This window comes from Danio aesculapii, chromosome 20 (assembly GCF_903798145.1).
Source record: "Danio aesculapii chromosome 20, fDanAes4.1, whole genome shotgun sequence".
In the NCBI taxonomy this organism is placed as follows: Eukaryota; Metazoa; Chordata; class Actinopteri; order Cypriniformes; family Danionidae; genus Danio; species Danio aesculapii.
In genome coordinates, this window is record NC_079454.1 from 24,884,963 (window position 1) to 24,907,189 (window position 22,227).

At 37.9% G+C, this 22,227-nt stretch overlaps 1 protein-coding gene across 1 annotated transcript in view; it reads left to right on the forward strand.

The window, feature by feature from the left end:
* Positions 1 to 22,227, forward strand: part of sh3rf1 (SH3 domain containing ring finger 1) — a 99,727-nt gene that overhangs the window by 49,453 nt on the left and 28,047 nt on the right. The window contains exons 3-5 of the mRNA XM_056481169.1: positions 4,402 to 4,677; positions 5,188 to 5,283; positions 10,469 to 10,786. Coding sequence (XP_056337144.1) covers positions 4,402 to 4,677; positions 5,188 to 5,283; positions 10,469 to 10,786 — 690 coding nt within the window. The remainder of the gene's footprint in view (positions 1 to 4,401; positions 4,678 to 5,187; positions 5,284 to 10,468; positions 10,787 to 22,227) is intronic.

A 22,227-nucleotide genomic window follows, 5' to 3' on the forward strand; every position in this document is an offset into this window, starting at 1 on the left:
ATGGGGTTTTATTTTTGCTCTCCTCCTCTCATTGTTCACTTTCAAATATTATACGACTAAAAAGGCAGTTGAAGTTGCACAGTGTCCCAATGGCTTCTGCCCAATATATAATTGTGATCATACCAAACAGTCTTGTCAAGTATCATAAAAGACTGTAAACGAACGCTTACAAGATAAAGCACGGCAATAGCACCATGACACCCTTAACAGCATGCACAAATGCATCTACGGGAACTTGTTGTTGCTTTGTAGCTTAAATGATGTAATGGCTACAAGTCTGAACAAAGTATTTGAGGAAATAAGGCATTTATTTCCCCCATCCTTGTGGTATCTTTGTGCTTCACTGTAAGTCACTGTAAAGTGTTTGTTAAATGAATTTTGTTTTAATTGACAGGTAGTGAGGATGAATTAGCATGCCTGCAGTGTGTAAACTTTGAGATTCTTATCTTGTTACAAGGTATTTTTAGGTATCTTGTTTACATTGTAATCTCGTTTACCTCGGCACTGGGGAGAGTTTTAATAACGTGTGTTGTTGTTTTTTCCCTCCGGTGAGAGAAGTTTAGATCAGTTGCACAGTGGTGAATTATTTCAGCCCTGCTGGACTTGCTGGAGCTGTCTTGCATTAGTGTCTAATATCCTGTAGATTTGATCCAGGTTCATCCAGTCATGTTCTTCAGATCTTCGATGAGACAGACTGGTGTTTATCCCTCGTGTCCCACGTAAGAGTTCTTGGACCAGGATGAGTCTCGAAATTGGAAAGCCTCAAAGGCAACGAGTGGCCTCGCTTTTTTTAATTGAACCGCTAAGGTTCATGTAACCTTAACAAACGGGCAAGCGTACACACACACCTTCAATGCTCTGTTTGGACTGGATAAAAGCCTGAATGTGGTTCTTTCATGCCTGTCCAGTTCAAGCGATCTCTAGCACCCTTCGTTTTCACGCACAGGGCTTATACCGGAAAAACACACACACACCGGCTGCCTTAACATTCATTTGATCAAACTCTCCATCTCCTTTTTGCCTTTTCTTTTTTGCCCTCCTACCCTTTATCCTCTCTTATCCTTTCATCTTATCCCCAGTTCTTCCGTGTCTTTCCTCTTCTCTCACTTTTTCTGTCTGTTTCATGCTCTAAGCTAAGCAAAGTGGGTAAATCTGCAGATCTGCTGACAGCTGCCTTTGAGAGAGGCCCACAGAAGGGGGGACAAATAGAGCACAGAGGTGCACAGACGAATGGAGCTTTGATTGGAGAGTTGTTCGAGGCTGTGGACTTGGGCACAGCATTACATTACATCAAATAAAGCTGTCGGCCCAAATTACATAGAATCGCAAGAAAATAACATTGCTTAGTTTCATCTTTATTTCCTCTTTGGTTTGTTCTTTATGTTTGAAGAAGGGATGTGGTTTCAAAAAGGTCAGTTTGCCCTCTAGTTAGTTGTCTCAGTGTCTGGCTGGCCCTCTGTCCTCTCTGCGGTGAGTGCTGCTTAGTCACTGTCTGATCCTGCTCTGGGCTCTCTCTTTCTCTACTTTCTTTCTTTCCTTCTTTATTTCTTTGTCTGCCTCTCTACTTACTATCCACCCTCTTATCCTGCCATTTGCCTACACATGCGCACACCTTTTTCTTACTTTCTTTTTTCCAAACTTCCTTTCTTGAGACCTGGGGGATACTCCTTACTTTATACTTTCCATGTTCTCTTGCATCTTGTGCACATGTATGTCTCAACAGCTTTAAAGTATACTCGACTAAAGAGTGTGGATGGTGGAATTTGACATACAATACTCATACAATCTCAACATTCATCTCTTCTTACACATAAAAGTTGTCTTGCATGTGAAGTTACTGCGCAGACACTCTTGACAACAAAAATTGCATTAGGAGGACAGTGTGTAGACAATCTAAGAACATGGATGACTGAAGCATACCATGTTACAAGGTATACTTTTTAACTTATGTAAATGCCTACTTGCCTTCCTTCCTTTATTTCCTTAATACCCATCTACTGTAGGGAAATATTAATAATCAAAAATTTCTAAAATTATTATAATATCCAGATTAGCCGTACAAAATTACTTGTTGTCTGTGTGTCAAGCGTCTATCAGTTCAAGGAATATTAATTTCCAGTTATGAGAAATAACCATCTTATGCTCCAATACTACTCAGAACATGTTGCAAAAATCATCAAGACTAGGAACTCCAGTTATGAGCCAAACAACGCACAACTACAAGTGTGGTACAAGTCTTTAACTACATTAAACACCTAACTAATCTAACACACTCACAAATTCGGTATAGGAAGAGGCAATAAAGAGTGAAGAAAATAACATTACAACAGCCTAAAGAAGTCATCATCTACAGCCTGAAGGAAACATTAGCTTCATAATTCAAACTACTTTGAAAAAACTTTATATCTGTTAAAGAGAGCAAAACTTGCAGGTCTCCTATTTGAAAGAGAGTTCTGATGCAGTTTGTTGAGGCGTTGGTTGATTTTTGTTGAGGTTTGCTGAACACAAGGCAGAACTCACAAGCTTAGGGTGTGGTTGAAGAAGATTTCTTTTGTACTTCCACGTTTTCCATGCGTTATCCAACCAACCTGTATTCATAACCTCCTTCCTAAACCAGATCTGTCCGCTTGCTTGCCATTCTGACGATCAACTTGGGGTATACTCACACTAGATACAGTTGCCTTGAACCGTGCTAAAGCGCGATTGTCTCCCCTCTCCCTCGATGGCCTGCCCTCACAATGCATTTTGCCTTCCAAACCTGAGCACGCTTCCCTGTACTTATATCGTTTTAGTTGTTTGGGATGCTGTGACACACTGTCAAATATTTTGTTGAACAGGTCCACCACTTTTGACACTGATAAATTATCATAAAAGTCCTCGTTCATTAGGAGGTTTGCTGAAGGTGCAGCGAGTGGTTTGCATCTTTAATAAGCTACAGTTTGTGTTCATTTAAAAGTAAGAATGATTAATAAATTCATATGAAACAGTCCTTTAAAAGTGATGTTGCATCTTCAGTTTCGGGCTTAGGTGTGCTCTACACTCGCACTACAAGCGTACCGCGCCAAAGCCCAACCTAACCATGCTCTGGCACACCTCTTCCAACCGGGCCAGGGGCAGCCAACTGAACTGCGCCTGGGCCCATTTTGGAGCACTCACACTTGTCAATCGAACTGAGAAACACGCCTGGGCACGGTTCGGATAGCATAGTGTGTTACAAATATTTGTCTACCTATCTTCCTACTTTAAGCCGCCTTTTTCCTTTCTTTCCCAGTTCTTACCTACCTATTTAACCATCTACTTACTGGTAACTACCAGCTTAACTACCACCTTCATTTCATATTTTTACCTACCAATCTAACCATCTTAATTTTATTTCTTTTATTCAAAACCTACCTTTTTTCCATCCATCCGTTTATCCTTTCTTCCTTCCTTCACCCCCCCCCCCACCTATTTTCCAATGCCTTCCTGACTTTGATTAATTGTTTTCTGATTTTCTTTGTTGTTTGTGCTTTGGTTATCATTCGCATCACTATGCACAGGAGATGCATGCTACAGTGGAGGAAACCCACTGGTCTTTATGCTGGGTTGTGGGGAGGGGGTTCTTTTGGACAGAGTGCCTCTCTCTTGAACATTTTGCCTGAAAAGGGCTCATTCACTTGAGCAGCACTGCGTCTGCAGCCTCCTCCCTCTCTCTGGCTGTGGATCATTGTCAGGCCTGAAAGGAGCTTTGACCGGTTCCAGACGACTGGTTCTGCACCATAAAACTCCACACACATTGATAAATGGGCTTGCCCCAAAACATTGCAAATTCATTGGAATATCCAAGAGCTGTTTGGGATTGTCAGACAAGGAGGCAGTCAGTAAGTTAGACAACGCAGATGCTGCAAGACAGACAGAAAAAGCAGCTCTGCACAGACGAACTGAGAGACAAGCCAACAAGGTCAGACTGAAGGACAAGCCATACAGTCTGATCGCTCAGTTGTAACACAAAAGCTAGCATTGAGCTCATGTGATGGCATTCTTACTATATATAGATGAGCAAAGACTGTATATATGTGGGTCTTTATTTCTTTTCGTACTGCAGATGTCCATGGTAAGGATAATGTGTGATGCGTTCCAAAGATAGCAGTGTGTCTGTTATAAAAAGAAAACCCTGCAGCAAAGAGTTGATTGTAGTGTCTCTGCTTTCACTTTACACTTCACATCCTCCTCTGCTGCGCACATGGTCACGCACTGCTAGCTGGCTGTTGTTATCACCGTCACCCTTCGCCTGTTCTATAAGTTTGAAAAATAAATGTGCTTTTGAGTGCTGATCTTGCATTATCCATGAATCCAAGTTACTTTGGAACCCCTGAACTCCCACTTTTAGTAATCCTCCCCTTCTCTTTCTCTTCTCTGCAGGGAGTTCCTCAGTTACCCTGCGCTAAGGCCCTATACAACTATGATGGCAAAGAACCTGGAGATCTCAAGTTCAGCAAAGGTGACATCATCATACTGCGACGACAGGTTGATGAAAACTGGTACCACGGAGAGATGGGAGGAGTCCATGGATTTTTCCCAACCAATTTTGTCCAGGTCATCAAACCTCTCCCGCAGCCGCCCCCTCAATGCAAAGCCCTGTATGACTTTGAGCTCAAAGATAAGGAGGCTGACAAGGACTGCCTGCCTTTCTCAAAGGTGCTGATTTCTACTCGCATTACAGACAAATTTAACCTTTTAATCTCCAATTCACACCCATATTTTTCCAACGACAATTTAAATAACAAATGTGATAGCATTTTACGTTAGTTATTGCATAAAAATGCACATTTTAACAGCTTTCCTCATTCAAAACTCACACAAAACTTCAGACCTTTTCTCTTGTGTTCTACTGAAAAAGAAATAAAATGGGTCTGGAAAGGCAGGAGGGTGAATAATTGGCCAAGCTAACAGCATAGTTTAATGTTGCAGAGGCAAAAAGAAACCATTCCTGCTATTTGCGACATAAGTGATGCAAGTTCCCCTCCAGCTACTTGTGTTTTGGATATATTTTTATTAAAAAAACAAAAACAATTGCCTGACATTCATAGATGCCTTCGAGTTGTACATTTTTTCTAAACTTTTTAACAACATGCTGTAAAGGCTTCTGGCTTAATAACAAGAGACCTATTTTTATTCTTTATATTTTATTTTTTGTTCTGCCCTCAGGATGATATTCTTACTGTGATTCGTCGTGTGGATGAGAACTGGGCGGAAGGCATGCTGGGAGATAAGATTGGCATCTTCCCCATATCTTATGTAGAGGTGAGTCATATCAGTGCATTTAAAACTGCTGTTGTTCCCTGATATTTTCATATTTGATGTTTTATTTTTAGATGCTGTATACTTAAGCATAGCTTTTATCTAAAAGTTTGCTCTCTAATGCCCTTTCTTTCTATTTCTGTTGTCATCTCATCATACCTGTCAACCCGTTTTTGCAGGGATTCGTATTTTACAATTTTGCCCGCTATCATCCCGTAAAGGTATTTTCCCATATTTCTGCCGTATTTTCAATCAAAGGGTGGCAATAAACATAAAAAAAAACCTATCCTCCATATACGTAACTCATACCGCCAAACCGCCAAGGGATGCCTCTTACTCTTAAATGTGAATTTGTTCTGTGCTTTCGTTTTATTTAGGCATGAAAACACTTTGACACCTTCGCCCCTCCTATGCAGTCCTCAAAACAGTTCATGTAAACGGTGTGTAACCGTCAGACGTGCTCTATATTGATAAATAGATGCTGTTTACCAAACGGATTCTGTAAATGCGATTAGAAGCAAAGCAAAAGTGAACATTCTGAGTTTTGGGTGCGTGTTTGAACAGACATATACATACAATAATGTAATCATGTTGATATTGGTGGATTTTCTTTTAAACAGCAAATTTGGTCTTAAATAAGCATGAACCGTTATGGAAGCAATTGAATGCTTTCATTATAGATGTGTGCGTTTTTAAAGTGACACCTTTATTATTTAATGTAATCAAATGAAAAATCTAAATGAGAGATTCATTCGCTGCTCTTTAATCAGAATGTTTAAATTATACAGTGAAGAAAAGTTAGTCAGAATTTAAATAACGATTCAATTTCTTTATAATAGCAATTAAATTCAATAGGCTAAACTGTTTAATTTATTAGCAGGTTTTTCTAATGTATAATACTTAATAGAGGTGTGAACCTACACTGGCCTCACAGTTCGGTTCGGTTACGATTATCATGCCATACGATTATCATGCGGTTCAATTCGATATCTCTGTGCATTGACGCTTTCCATACGCAGTTTTATATTTTCTTCAAAGCAGCAATTCTTATATTAAAATGTATAAATATATTTATATTTATATACTATTTGTAATACAATTTTGTCCTTCAATACAAACAGTCAGATATATAAACTGTACCTTTAAACAACACAAGCATTTATAGCGAATAAACAAATATAAATATCCCGCTCACTTTCTGAGTTCTGTCTTGCGAGTTCTTTCTTACACCCCTTTGATTGGTCACGCACTCAACAGAAAGGGCTGCGATTGGCTCTTACGAACTGGGGCTCTTTACAGATGAGTGACACTGATAGACGGCAGCGCCGATCACAGCCGATCCATGATAGACGCGATGGAGAAAACTCTGCAGACACTAGCTTGTGTCTACATCCAGAAGTATCGCTGTAACAGCCAAGAGGAGAGGAAAAGTCACGCTAGCAGGTCAAATGGACCACAGTGAGAGAGAGATAAATGGAGTTTACTTTTATTCTCTCAATCGCAGTGAAATAGGGGCTTCTGATGTAAGTGTCAGTGAAAGACTGTCCAGCAAACACACACGCAGTGAAATTGTGTGTTTTCAAGTAGTAAGCTCGCCTCCCTCGGCATAGTAAGCTACCGCAATATAGCGCATATGAGATGAATGACGTCACTACATAATAACCGGTTATGATTATTATTGAAGAAATAATTAATTTTGACACCCCTGCTATTTAATATATACTTTGCAAATAATGATGAAACATTACTGATGGTTTCATCTATTTATTTACAATGAAACAGCTCCAGATGAACATATTTTGTAATTTGGGGGTTTTATTTTGGGGGTTTTATCCCTTATTTTCACATCCCAATGTTGACAGATATGTCTCATTCTGTTCATTTGATCTTTCACCCTCATCATTTCTTAGTTTTGGGTCGTGCTGATCATACAGAGCTCTCAAATTGTTGCCAATTATTTGAGCTGTATTGTACTCACTCTCATCAGCCGGTACTATGTTCTCAATATATGCCCAGCCTTGTATCTCTTTTTATCTAACATCCACAATCATAAAACACTGTCCTCTTGGAATCACTCAACATCAAACAAGCTTGGCCTCAATTATTGTGGCCAACTCCACGTGTCGCTCTTAAAAGTTGCAGCATCTCAAGGCTCTCAACACCTCATGTCCCTACTCTCATAAACAACCTTTATGAACCCTGGCAGAGCCAGCGTGAGCTCTCCACCAGCAACGTGTCTAACCTGTGTGAAAAAATAACCATCAAAAGACATTCAAAAATAGCTTCTTGTCAGAATGGTGCTGCTTGAATAGCATATCTCTCATACAGACTGAGAGAACGAGAGAGGCGAGGGGCGGAGGCTATGAGCTTACACAAAAGCACTGGCAATTTTCACTAAACCAGACTTTTTCCAAGTGAATGCTTTTGAGAAGGTAATCTCTGATACCGGTGACATCAAAAGTGACTCAGGTACTTGAAAGTGTAAAAGGGGGGAAAGGGTTTTTCTGTTCCCTTGTAACTTTCTGCCACCGTAAATGTATATTTTCAGAGAGTGACTTGCAAATTGAACCAGGCATGTGTCTCTCTTAGTGGCCATCATCTTTGCAGTAGTTCATGTCTGTCTGGCTTTCAAGAGCAACGCTAGGATATGACGAGCTGATCTTGATGTTGTATTACATTATATTACCGCTAATGCTTGGTGAATCATGCGAAGTTACTGTCCTGTTTTTGAATCCAGTGTTTGCTATAGCTGTATGTCCAGTAATGTTGTGGTAGTCATAAGGTTGAGGACACTTAGTTTTTCTTCTTTATCATTGTTGTTATTTTCAATTATATTACCTTATGCTTTCAGACCAAAAGGTTTTTAAAATAATGAGAAGCATCAAGTTTCCAAACTTCTTATTGGTTGTGTGTCAGTGCAGATCCCACATCTGTTGTTTAGCGCTTGATTTATAGTTTCTAAATAATGAACCTTATATTGTTGTATTAAGCCTTCTGTCATGTTTACATCTCGGCCCTTACTTTGGTGTTTCTGGTCAAGATTGACCGATCCGTTTTAACTGCTTTGAAATTATGACAAAAAAGATTTTTCCCCACCAAATTTTTATTCAACATTCTTTAGCTGTGAACAATGTCTCAAAGTAGTGTTTAACATGAATTTATAGAATTAGACAGACATAAAATAATTGCTGTGAAAATTCTAATAAGACATGAAAATGTATTACAAAATGAACAATAGATGACAAAAATCTAAATTCTTTTTCATTACCAGTAAACAGCTCGCTAAAATAACTATCACAGGGTCTGATCAAAGAAATTACAATTTTAATCCATTTGAATAATTTATCAACCAGCAGTATCCTTTCCTTTTTACTAAGTGCTCAAATTTTGTTCACTAACAATCAGTTGCACAATGTTAGTGTACTAATGTAGGGAATAGTGACTGAGGGTATAGATAGTGATAAGGAAAACAGAGCTATCACTATTTATACTTTGGTCATTAGATGCTTATGGTGTAATCTAATAAAATGATTGATGCTAAGCTAAAAGTGCTCCTAGACCCAGAGATTAGTATGAATTTGAACTGTCTGATGGGTGAATATAGTCTGGATACCCATTCATTTTCTATGAACACCACAAGTCTAACAAGGTTGATTAAAACTCTTAATTCAATGAAAGATCATGACTTTTACATGTTCAAGTGCATAGTGTCGAGGATATCATAAGGCCTTGAGGCAATCAGATGTAAAACACAATATTTATTAGTGTATTAGGTTTTAAATCGGTCAGATTTGACCCGAACATGTTGGGAAGGTTAATACATTAACAAATCGTTATATATACAGTGGAAGTCAGAATTATTAGCCCCCCTAAATTATTATCCCCCCGTTAATAAAGAAGATTTATAAACAAAATAGTTTTAATAACTCATTTCTAATAACTTTGCTATGATGACAGTAAATAATATTTGACTAGATATTTTTCAAGACACTCCTATACAGCTTAAAGTGACATTTAAAGGCTTAACTAGGTTAATTAGGCAAGTTATTTTATAATGATGATTTGTTCTGTAGATTATCGAAAAAATATAAAGCTTAAAGGAGCTAATCATTTTGACCTTAAAATGTTTTTTTAAAAATTAAGAACTGCTTTTATTCTAGCTGAAATAAAACAAATAAGACTTTCTCCAGAAGAAAAAATGTATCAGACATACTGTGAAAATTTCCTTGCTCTGTTAAACATCATTTGGAAAATATTAAAAAAAGAAAAAACAAATTCAAAGGGGGGCTAATAATTCTGACTTCAACTGTATGTGAATAAATCCATAAATTCTAAGAATGCACTACCTACACTGTCTACACCAGTGCTGTAAAACCATTTAATTGATTCTTGTGACCTTAATCAAAGGGTTTTAGGTGAATTTGAAATATAGGGTTCTTCAAATGAGCGCTCTGATTGGCTGCTCTCATTTGTGAAGAGGTAGGCGGTTGCCCAGGGCGATGGGTGTTGCTCTGTCATTAGTTGAAGACTCTCTGCTCATCTGCTTTTTAATTTCAGTTAAAGTCAGACATGGCTTGCAATCCCATCACACTCAGTGCCCCACATACTGTAAACCAATTAGTCTTTGATTTACCGGATTTTTGTTTGCGTAAAGTTGGTGCTCATTGCCACATTTACATTATGCAGATCTATTACTTTTCCACTTGAATGGTCTTCTTTGGCCTTGTTTACACCTGGAATGTAGATGTGTTTTTTTTCAGTCTGATCACAAGCGGACAACAGAAAAGTTTTGATGAAATCTAGTGTTAAGAGATATTTTTAATTGAATGTTAATAACAGCAGATGGAACCAGTAATGTTTCTCAGCTGACCGCTGAAAACATGTGAAAACAGGTGGAGGCAGGGCCATTGTCTCTTTAATTTTCAGTTTGTTGCTCAAGTCATTTATTTGTCCTTCATCTTGTTGCCATGCCTTTTTCCTGCTTTCATTCTCCATGGTTACATCACTGCTTGTTACATTAAATTTAAAGAAAGCATCACAATTGTGAGCGAGGAGCTAGTTCACATGGCACATTGAGCCTTGTTGCTCATATGCATCCTCTGGGTTTGAATCTGGCTCACAAAATTTTTTAAGGCCAAAATTCTATGCATTATATGCTGTAAAATATTGTTCTGTTCACTCTCTTCAGTTTAACAGTGCGGCTCGACAGCTCATAGAACTGGACAAACCATCTGAAGGAGGAGGAGACTCTAGTGAAGGACCGTCCTCATCTTCCTCGGGTCCTCAAGCCAATGGCTCCCAGAAAGCCCCCGGGGAGAAGAAGAACAGTAAGAAGCGGCACTCTTTCACCTCACTGACTATGTCCCATAAGCCTTGCCTGGCTCCTCCACCACAGAGACACTCCATGGAGATCAGCGGCCCGGTTCTGATCAGCTCCTCTAACCCCACAGCAGCAGCCCGGATCGGAGAGCTCAGCGGAGGCCTTTCCTCCAGCGCACCTTCACAGGTAAGAGATCACTCTCATTCATCATAGTTCAGTCCTACTGCCTTGTGGATATTGAGATTTGATGGTAAAAAACATGTATGGATATGCAGGAAAGAAAGAGAAGGAAGCAGTTTTTATTTCAGCATGATGGGGGCTGACCTCTAAATGTGCTGTCTCTCATCCACTCTTCCCCTCTCTATGATATATATAGATTGGTACTCATACTGAGTGCTGGTGAGGACATCATCTCTCAGAGAGAGGATGAGCTTCTCGGCTGTGACCATGGTTACACAGCCTGATACTTTCTCACACACACACACACACACACATGCATACTGTCAGTAAAGCAGAATCCGCACAGATGTATTAAAAGATAGAGTCAAGAAAAGAAGAAAGTGAGGCTCAAACCTGACTTCAACTAATCCTCTAATTTGCCTGGAGATTTTGAAGTCCAGTCTCCAAGTATATGTGACATGAACACCTAAAATAACAAATCGTGCACCTACTAGGAGAAAATGTCCATCGTTTTGAAATGCAGGAAGATGTTTGGTCACTTTTCATTAAATAACCACGGTGGTTATATGCTTATTGTTGTATACGTAGTTTGTTTTTCATATAAATACTGTATTTTAAGGCTGGGTGACAAAATTATTTAATCGAAAGTCCAGTAGTATTTTTACAATTTAAAATAATTGTTATTAAAATCTTAGATGAAAATACTGAGACTTGCTGAGTTGACAGCAAGTGTTGATAATTAGTATAGGGGTGGCCCAGAGTGTATCCTTAAAGCTTGGTTGTGTTTATAAGATGTAAAACAATGTGTGCTCATGCTTCATTTGTAAAAAATCACGTTATTTTTCTCATATATCTTATATCATACATCTTTTCATATATATTATATACTCCTATTCAGCTAACATGAAAACGACGGTCATATTTCCTAGTTCCTTCGTAAGTCTCCCCCTCATGAGGCTCTGATTGGTCAGCTAACATAATGTGCTGTGATTCGCAGATTGGGTCCACGTCACCTAGAAAAACGTCACGCCCCTACCAGCATGCGCTTTTGCACTATGTAACTAGTCAGTCAGAGTAGCTGTTAGCTGTATCTGTTTGTGCCTGAATCAGACCCAAACTGATGACACAGGACACCGCTGAACCTCAAGCCTGCTCTCTAAAATAAAATCTGACAAGTGTCTTTCATATATATTCGCATTATAAGCATGTTTAAGTAATATGAAACGTTCACATATCTTTTGTTAGTTTGTGATTTGAGATGTAGAGCGCAGGGAAAGCGGCAGCATAGAGACACTGCAGCGCTGGTGAAGATTGTGGCTGTTTACAGCGGTTTGACTGATAGATATGAATTTGTAGCTAAATTGTTAACAGTGCCAAACAGCTTTTCCTGTTGTTTACATCCTTGTTTATGTCCCTGATACAACATACCGTAAACGTTAGACACTATGCATGTAATTGATCAGTTTTAACAAATAAAAATCACAATCCACAGCTTCTTCTATTATGGTTGGTGCTGCTCCTTCTTTGAGGAGTTTTAAGCTGAATCCAGCACTGAACTGCATGGGAGAGATTCTGGAAGCCTTTGTCAAATGCTAGCTATATATATTTTAAATAAATCTCTTTAACATAAATAAAATTAAACTGTAAGCACTTCCCTCTTTGTGTCATGTCCTTTGGAAGCCCAAATACAGAAACAGAAGAAGCTCTGTGGAAATGTCAAGCAATGGAAGCCAATGTCTCCCTTTGCATTGAACTTGAGCATATTACATTCAGTGATGTTGCGCATATTCACACAGCTACATTACACAACCATTAAAATTTCAAATATCATATCGCAGTGGACCACCCCTTATACTTATTTTATTAAATATATTAGAAATATTTAATATATAATATAAGAACACAAGATGAAACTGTCTTTAAGAATTTGAAAGGGATAGCTCACCTCAAAATGAAAAAAAAAAAACCTTTTAATTTACTCACCTTCAGGTTGTCGGAGATATGCATATTATGACTTTCCTCTTTAAAATTTCTTTGTTGTTGTTTAAATTTTATTAATCACCAAGGAATAACTTTTGAGCTTAAAATCTTACTGGCTTATCTGCTGAAGATTATTTTTTTCATTATTTTGGATGCCCTGAGAGTAAATTAACATCACATTTTCTTTTTTGAGTTAATTACCACTTCTATTGGACAACAAAATGGGGTTTATGGTATATTTCAAGGTAACTCCATAATTACAGTGATCAAAAATGTTATATTTATTGTATTACCCAGCTCTACAGTAATGTGACTGAAGCAGTTGCTTGATCCTGGCATGTTCAAATGAATCTCTTGCAGAAACTGATAGAAACTGTATACACAATAACGAAACAGTAACAGATTTTTGAAACTCTTTGAGCCTCAGAAAAATATCTTGTTCTTATAAAAGATGGTAACATGTTACACTTTTAAATCGTCAAGTATCAGTGAAATACATGAAATGCACAACAATAGTCACTAATCAGTGCTAGCTAGAAGTGAAAGAAAACCGAGCATCGTGTCAGACATCCTGCCCACACTCCAGAGCTCTGATGCTTGTCCACACCAGCTTACTGTTCTCTCCTGTTCTGTCAGCAGTTACTCTGTCTCATTCCACACAGTCCGACACGCTGTCCGAGTGTCTGAGATCAGTGATGCGTGACGGCGCTCCAGCACATCAAACGCTCGCTCGCAGAGGTTACTGCAGCGGCCCTGAAATGACAGTCACTCACAGCTGTTCACTGGCTGCAGTCTCTGAGGAGATGCCGGACACGCATGTCATTTCATATGGATAATCGGGGGTGGGGGAGCTCTAACTTCCAGGAATGTGGCATTTCCTTCTTTTAATTTATGGTTGCAGTGATTTAATTGAAGTGACATTTGTGTTCATTTTAAACATTTAAAGTGCCCCATTTAGGCTTTTTTGAATATTAGTTGTCATGCAGCGTGTAATGTCACTATTTTTCATTGGAAAGGATTTAAAACAAATAAAGCCATTATCTCCTAAGTGAATTGTGAAGTGATGAAGGCAGTTTTCAATAATTCCAGTTCACTTTCATAACTGATCTATGCTGTAAAAGAAAAAAGAAAGAGCCTAATTTGCATAATACTAGCTTGTGGTCTTCATTGGTGTCCCACGGCATCGTTTAATTGGATCTGCCTTCAAATATTAACACAATGTTGAGAAGAAACATTTATTTCTAGACTAGGGATGCCATCAATTATGTTAAAAAGATTAGTCCTCCAAAAAAAAAAAATGTAATCACTATTTAGTCACCCTCAATTGGTTTCAAGCCTTTGAGTTTCCTTTTTCTGTTGAACACAAGAGAAAATATTTTGATGGATGGTAGAAACCAATTACCATTGACTTCCATAGTAGGACAAACAATCGCTAAACATTTTTTAAAATAACTTATTTTGTGTTGAACAGAATAAAATCTCAAACAGATAAAAGACGCAGAGTAAATAATGGCAGTTTTGGTTGAACGATCCCTTTAATAATGGTCGATTAAGCATACACTTCCTTAATGTGCATAGTTTTGAGTCATATGTGGCTAAAACTTATAATGTAAGTGAGAAACTTCCTGATTTAACAGAGGTTGGATTGATAAACTATTTCTCACCCTATTTGTTTCATCATCACCTCTGGCTTGACTTCATATTGGCTGCGTCTGAAATCGCATACTTCCATACTATATAGTATGCTAAAAACAGTATGCAAGCTGAGTAGTATGTCTGAATTCATAGAATTCAAAAAACAGTAAGCGAGAAGTACCCAAATGACCTGCTACTTTCGGCGAGATTCTGAAGTGTGCACCTGATGGATGCTACACTATCCCATGATGCACCGTGAAAGAATTCATGAATGGTATTGAAGCGACGTAACTGACACGGGTAGGTCACATGATCACGACAAAATGGTGGCTGTAGTCCGTCCAAGTTCTGTTCATACCTTTTTTCATTCATCAAACGTTTTCTTATGAAGGGCCAAAAGCCATATTTGATTGAGGATGGTGGGCTGAATGTAAATATACCAAACTCTTTTAGATTAAAGTTGCCATGGGTAAATTCCTCATTTATTTAATGTTTAAAAATAACTAGAAAACATTGATTTTTATTAACTAATGTAGTATATGTTTTTTAATTGTCTAATGAACTTATTACAGTAGTCAAGTTGCAGCTGTTTTTCCCTTGATTTGCTTGCCGATGTCTTCTGCGTTGTGCTGTATCTGATGAGTGTCAGTATTTATATTTTTTAAATACAACATTTCATTTTCTTGTAGCTCAACACTAAAAACAAACAAGCAGAAAAGGTTACATTAAATTTAAAAAAATCATGCCTGCCCATCATTCTCACTCTATTCTTAAACGGAATAGTGGGCCAAATCACAGGTTATCATGGGCCAACTTTGGCCAGCGGGCCTTAGTTTGGGTATCTTTGATATAGGACATACTTTTCTAAAGGTGGAGTAGTAACTTCTAATTCAAAAGCAGTACCTACTGAGTAGTAGGCGATTTCGGACACGGTCATTGCAAATTCAGTGCCATTGTTTTTGTCTTACAGTGTTTGTACAATCATAGGGGATTGAGAGCTAAATGTCAAATATGAAGATGGAAGTTTGGTTACAATAGGGGCCATCTGACCAATCAGTGCAGAGTAGACTTTCAGAAAATGGAATCACTTCTTCACAGCGTAAACACATCAGTCAATGATTGTAGAAAACATGCTCGGCGTATTTGCAGAAACAAGGTTGAATTGTTGCAAAGTGCAAGTCAAGCAGAAAATTACACTCTAGTCTGCTTGGTCTACAAACCTCTTTGAATTTTAAGACAGAGTGAGACTGCGGCACAGAATAAAGCTGAGCATGCCAGCTTTCAATGTTTCTGCAACTGGCTCATAATGTATAATAAGCCAGTGTAACAGCATCTTGTTTTTTTTATATGTGCATCTGTACTGCATAGCCTGTTCTTGTTTTGGTGTAGGCTTATCGACTCAACGTCTTTGGCAAGAGAAAGCAATGAGGATATTATGTGAAATGAAATCATGCAATTGAACCGATCTAAAGAGTTGGGATGTACAGCATGGACAGTCATTCATTGGACAGACTGTGGGAAGCTACAAAGTCTCAGGTTGTTTTGACTAAGTATTAATGATAAAAAAGCTACTTAAAAACATGAAGGCAAGTCTGGTTTATGACCCAACATCACATTTCAAACGTGTGACTTTGAAACCTACAGTATATGGTAGTGAGGTATATATGAACATAAAAAAAGTCATATAACATCAATCCATTCTGTCAATTTCATTTCAACAATTCCAAGCTTTCAATTAATGTTTATTAGAACTTATGATTTTCCTCAGGAATTGTAGTTTACTACGTAGTTTTTAAAAAGACGTGTACTTTCCCTTGAGTACATTTTTGGTGCTGTATCAATACTTTTACTCCACTACTTTCCTTCAACCTGCAGTCACTACTTTACTTTTTCTTGTAGTAGAAAAATCTGTCCTGTTATTCCTGTCCCATCAAATCGCACCTAGAAGGTAAATCGCCTCATAATGAACTACCTCAAGACCTGAGTGATTTATAATTGCAGCAAACTGTTCGGAAGCATTAAAAGTGTCCCAAGAAAATGTCTAAAATCGTCACATGCATCTAACCAGTCTCTGGGTTATTGCATGTCACTGATGAGAAGATGACGGATGTTTACTGTAAGATGACCGAAACAAGATGTCAACATGATGCCAGATTGACATTATACCTCAACGTCATGGATTTGTTGAGTTTTGTTTGGAAATGAAAATCGGGTTTACATAATAAAAAAAACAATGTCAGGTCGACATCATTGTCCAACGTCCAACCTGAAATCAACCAATTATCAACGTGTAATAATGTTACAGCTTGATGTTACCACTATGACGTCATATTGGATTTTGGTTGTCAAATCCAATGAATAAATATCATTGACATACTTCATGTCAATAAGACAATGGTTTAAGATGTTGGTTCAACGTTGGATTTTGGTCACTTTCTAACACAACCTAAAATCAACCAATATTAATGTCATTTGACGTCATTATTGGACATCAAAATAACGTTGTTCTTAGATGCTGGCAAGACATTGAATTTTGGTCACCTGACGTCATAGTCTAAATCTAGCCTAATATGACTGTCTTATGATGTTGTGTGCCTGCTGGGCAATAGCTAAATACACTACAGAATGTTATGTTTACAAACATCCACAAATTACATTTAAATGCATCAGCTTTTTAGAGCGTAATAGTCACTACTCACTACTCTTGAGTACTTTTGAAAGGGCTACTTTTCATATTTACGAGTCATATTTACAACAGATACTTTTACTCGACTTGTACTACATGTTTAGGCAAGTAATGGTACTTAAGTAAGATTTTTCAGTAGTCTTTCCACCACTGAACGGAAGATAATTTTCATGTACTCACCAAAAATGTCTTTTTTGTTTTTAGTAAATTGATGAAATAATGAAAAATGACCATATAGTTCTAATTTTATAAAATATTTCCTATTCAAATAGTTTCTTTTCTCCTTTTAGCATCTATTTAGCATTGCCATGACAGAAATAACTGATGTTTTACAGTAGATTAAAATAGAAATTATTTTTTTATTGTAATGTTAATTCACAGTTGTACATTTATGCTATTATTGGTATTAAATGCACGCAGCCTTTGAGCAGACTGGATTTTCTTTCCAAAACTTTTGGAGAGTAGAGGATATTTTATTTTGTATTCTTGATTTTTATTTTTTTTGTTTAGCTGCCAATCTTGTCTTTGGCAGCGTACAAAAAAGAGCAGTATTTCTAACAGTCCTGGCACCCCAAGTTGCATTGACCTGAAACTGTCGAAGAAGCAACTTCAAGTGGAACGTTTCGAAGAACAAATACTTGAACCAATATCTCAATGCAAGTGTGAGTGTATTTGACCAGTATTGTAATCCTCCTGCTAACCAGAAAGTCTATTTTGTCCATAATGTATGTCCATTAACGCCGTCACCTCTCTAGAGTCCTCATCTGTAGGACAAAACACTGAAGCACAACAGAAGACATATTACACCTCTGTCGTCTTAGTTTCGGTCTGTCTGTTTGCCCTTGGATCCATTTTCATGTTCATAAAGGAGCGCTTGAGACAGGGTGTTGTGAAAGCTGACCCTGATTCAATGTTTTATGAGTGAATACTCGGTGCAGATGGAATGAGGAAGCATGTGCTGTGGCTATAGCGAACATGTGTTAACGCTTTAAGAACATGAGACCGTTTCTCAAGCAACAGAATTTGTCATCGTGTTAATCTGAAACCAGCACAATGTTTTGTACTCACACCTAGTTGAGGATATTTACACAAGTCTCCAGTCGATTTCCTGTATACTTAACCAGAAGATTTATCATCTGCTTTCTGTTTATAAGTCTATAATTGAGATATTTTTTCCTTTCTCATACAGCAGCGTATTGTCATTTATTTTTTCCCATCACACTTACTGTGTTTTTATTAGCAATGTTGTCAGGTAACAGCACTACAACAAATAACAATGAAAATTGATCTGTTGTATTTTATGTCATCTTGTATTATGAATATAGACGCTGTCTCTCTTGTTCCCTTTCTGTCTCTCTCTTTCTCTCGCATGCCCACGTTTTCGCTCTCACGCTCTTCTTAGCATTCCTATCTAGGCGTTTTAGCGCTAATAATTATCCAAGCACTCCAGATCTCATAAAAGCCTGTTTGAGCCTGTAAAGTGATCCCCCCTCCTGTGTGGCAGCAGTTATGCCCTCTTATGAGACTGATGTATCGATTTGCATGATTTTATGTGACACTTTTGGAACATATGAACCACAGGCTTATTGCTTTCTCGTATTTTCTGCTTTGAGGAAGAGGGAAAAGTAAGGAAAAATAGGCCATTTGGAGGTATGAGGATGTTTGAATTGATGAAAAAGAAAGAAAGTCTTACAGGCGCCAGTTACAGTATGTACACTTTTTTGCCACGGCTGGGTTTTGTTCCCGCTGCTTTATGAAACACAGCAGGGATGCATCTCTAATTACCCAGAAGGAGTTTTTGTTTTATTTGTGTGTGTGTGTGTGTGTGTGTGTGTGTGTGTGTGTGTGTGTGTGTGTGTGTGTGTGTGTGTGTGTGTGTGTGTGTGTGTGTGTGTGTGTGTGTGTGTGTGTGTGTGTGTGTGTGTGTGTGTGTGTTTTAATGTTTTGCTGAGTGGTCAATGCGGTTGTCATTAGTTGCAGAAAATGACGGCGGCAACGTTCTCTACACCATACAGCTATCAAGTTTGACCTCCAATTTTGGGGGTTTCTATTTTAGAAAAATCCTAAAACAAAATCAGATATTTTGCTGTTACAGATATGGATATACTGACTCAAGAATGTAACTTAATAATAAATTATATTGGTTTAATATAAATGGTGTTAGGGTGACGCAGTGGCGCAGTAGGTAGTGCTGTCGCCTCACAGCAAGAAGGTCGCTGGTTCGAGCCTCGGCTGGGTCAGTTGGCGTTTCTGTGTGGAGTTTGCATGTTCTCCCTGCATTCGTGTGGGTTTCCTCCGGGTGCTCCGGTTTCCCCCACAGTCCAAAGACATGTGGTACAGGTGAATTGGGTATGCTGAATTGTTTGTAGTGTATGTGTGTGTGAATAAGTGTGTATGTGTTTCCCAGTGATGGGTTGCAGCTGGGAGGGCATCCGCTGCATAAAACAAATGCTGGATAAGTTGGCGGTTCATTCCGCTGTGGCGACCCCAGATTAATAATGTTAAAGATTAATGTTATGAAGTTAAGTATGACATAAGTTTATTTGAGCACACGAATAGGTCTGCAAGAAAAATGGCAGATTCAAAATGCTATAGTTTGTTCTTTTTTGTTTTTTAATTTGAAATTAAATATGATGCAATTTGTACAACTAAAATATATTTAAATAATAATAATAATTATGAGAAACGTTATTTTTTTTAAATTAATTTGGTTACTGACCACAACATATCTTGCTTTATATAACCGTATGAGATACTGTATGTGGTAAAATTAGAACTAAATTAGTTAATTTTCTCATTCATTAAAGACCTATTTTCAACCCTATTTTAAGATTTAAGATAAGTCTTTTGTGTCTCCAGAATGTGTCTGTAAAGTTTCAGCTCAAAACACCCATCAGATTATTTATTATAGCTTTCAGAATATTGGAATTTTCTGCTCTGAACACATTGTAGCTGTTTTTGTGGCCTGAGCCTTTAATGCTGGTTTTCCCCGCCCACTGTTCCCACGTGCCTGCAGAGTGTGCCTCAATCTGTGTCTCGGCTGCGTCAGATAAACAGCACAGTAACATACGTAAAGGAAGTAGATCTCGCGTAACGTTTGTGAGAAATACTACAGTAAGAACTTTCCCAATAATTATTTAATGTGTTTGTAGTGGAGTTAATTCAAGTCTTTCTGTAACGATGAGTCGAACATAATATCGTTACAAAGTTCACGCACACTCACACACAGGGCTCGCGTTTAACATTGCACTGTTTTTGCATGGCAAATGTGACAGGAAACATCCGTTATGTTATTATACAACATGAACCAGATTTAACGTCCACAAACTGAGATTGAAGCGTCTTCTTTTATAATTGTACTGACACTCGGCTGTGATAAGTAAAGCTGAAGTAAATCGCTGTAAATCATTAGCATGCACTGTTTAAAAAACGTTTTAAACCTGTAAAACTCATTCTTGATCACATTTGATGATGAATGATGATCACAGAGAGCTGAACAGATCTTTTAATTCCCGTTGCTTTGCGAACACAGGGAAATCCACCCAAATGTTTACCAGGAAGAATTTATGAATATCCGATGCAATCTACCAACTTATGTACCAGTGTATACACATGGTTCAAAATCAGATGGACAAGTATCTGCTGCAGCAGTGATTGGTTCAGAGTGTTTCAGAAGGAGTATTCATGGACAAAGCTCGATATTCACAGCTGAAGCTTGTGCACTGTTTTTATCTCTGGAACAAATAGAAAAAGAACAGCAATGCCAGTTTTTGATTTGCACAGATTCGATGTCCTGCTTACAAGCACTTGAATCTCTGAAAACTGATTTTTAACATAATAGAAAAAGTGGACCTTTTAAAGACTAAAGACTTTGATATTATTTTCTGCTGCATACCTGGTCATATGGGATTCATTAGAAACGAACAAGCAGATAAAGCAGCTAAGGAAGCCTTACAGTTGGAGATAACAGAATTTAAAATTCCTGTGTCGGATATCAAACCTGTTTTAAATCTGTATATTAATGAGAACTGACAAATGGAATGGGATGAATGTGGGAATAACAAATTGTATGAAGTGAACCCATTTGTAAATGAAAGAAATAATTACCGTTTTGAAAATAGACATGACCAGGTTGTACATACGAGATGCAGAATCAGACACTCAAGACTCACATACGCATATTTATTGAAAGGGGAAGAAAAACCTTTTTGTGACTTGTGTAAAAATATTTTGACGATAAAACATATTTTAGTAGAATGTGTATTTTTAAATGATGTTAGACAATGTTTTTATTCAGGATATATTTTTTTCTAAGTGAAATGTTTGAAAAGGTGCCTTCTGGAGCACTTTTAGAATATTTATCTTTAATCAAACTTTAAAAGATTGTATACGACTCTTTTCAGTGTTTTTTTTTTTATAATTTTTTTTTTTTTTACAATGTATGTTTGTTAAGAAACTGATTTGATTATATGATAATATATTGCAGTGTTTCCTCTAGGATTTTTTCCAGCTGCGGCAGCGGGCCTTTTTTACACAGATCTACCAACTACCTGTGGCGTTATTTCAATGACAAATGTCGTGAGATCAGTATTACGAGTCGAGATCACATTTATGTACTAGTCTACGAGCATGCGGATCTCTTTGCTTGCGTGCCAATTTTTTCTGCTCGTGCACAAAACTTCTTGCACGCCCCCTCAAATATAAACCGCTTTAAGAGCGCGCAGATCTTCTTGTGCGCTCTCAAATATACGCTGCTGAGGTGCGATTTAGTGCGTTTATGTAACGAGTATGTCTTCAGCATTTATTAGATTTGCTAGGAATATTTAAGAATGCCTCCGGTATTAATGCGTCCTGAAGTAAAGTAAAACGGCTATACGTCATGTTTGCTGCCCTCACGTATCACGCACCTGTCAGTCAGCCAGTCAGTACGTAACCTTAAAGGGTTAAACAAATGACGCACAGCACAACTACGGTTACAGAAAAGTTTGCGCGGTTATAATTCACTTACCTTTTAATAAGTTTTGGTGTGATTATCACCCACTATTAAGAAAATAGAATGTTTTGAATGAGAAGCTGTAATGTAGCCATGGCGGGATGAATCTTGGCGTGGCGCCCCGCCATGGAAGAATGAATGTAGCGGAAACCA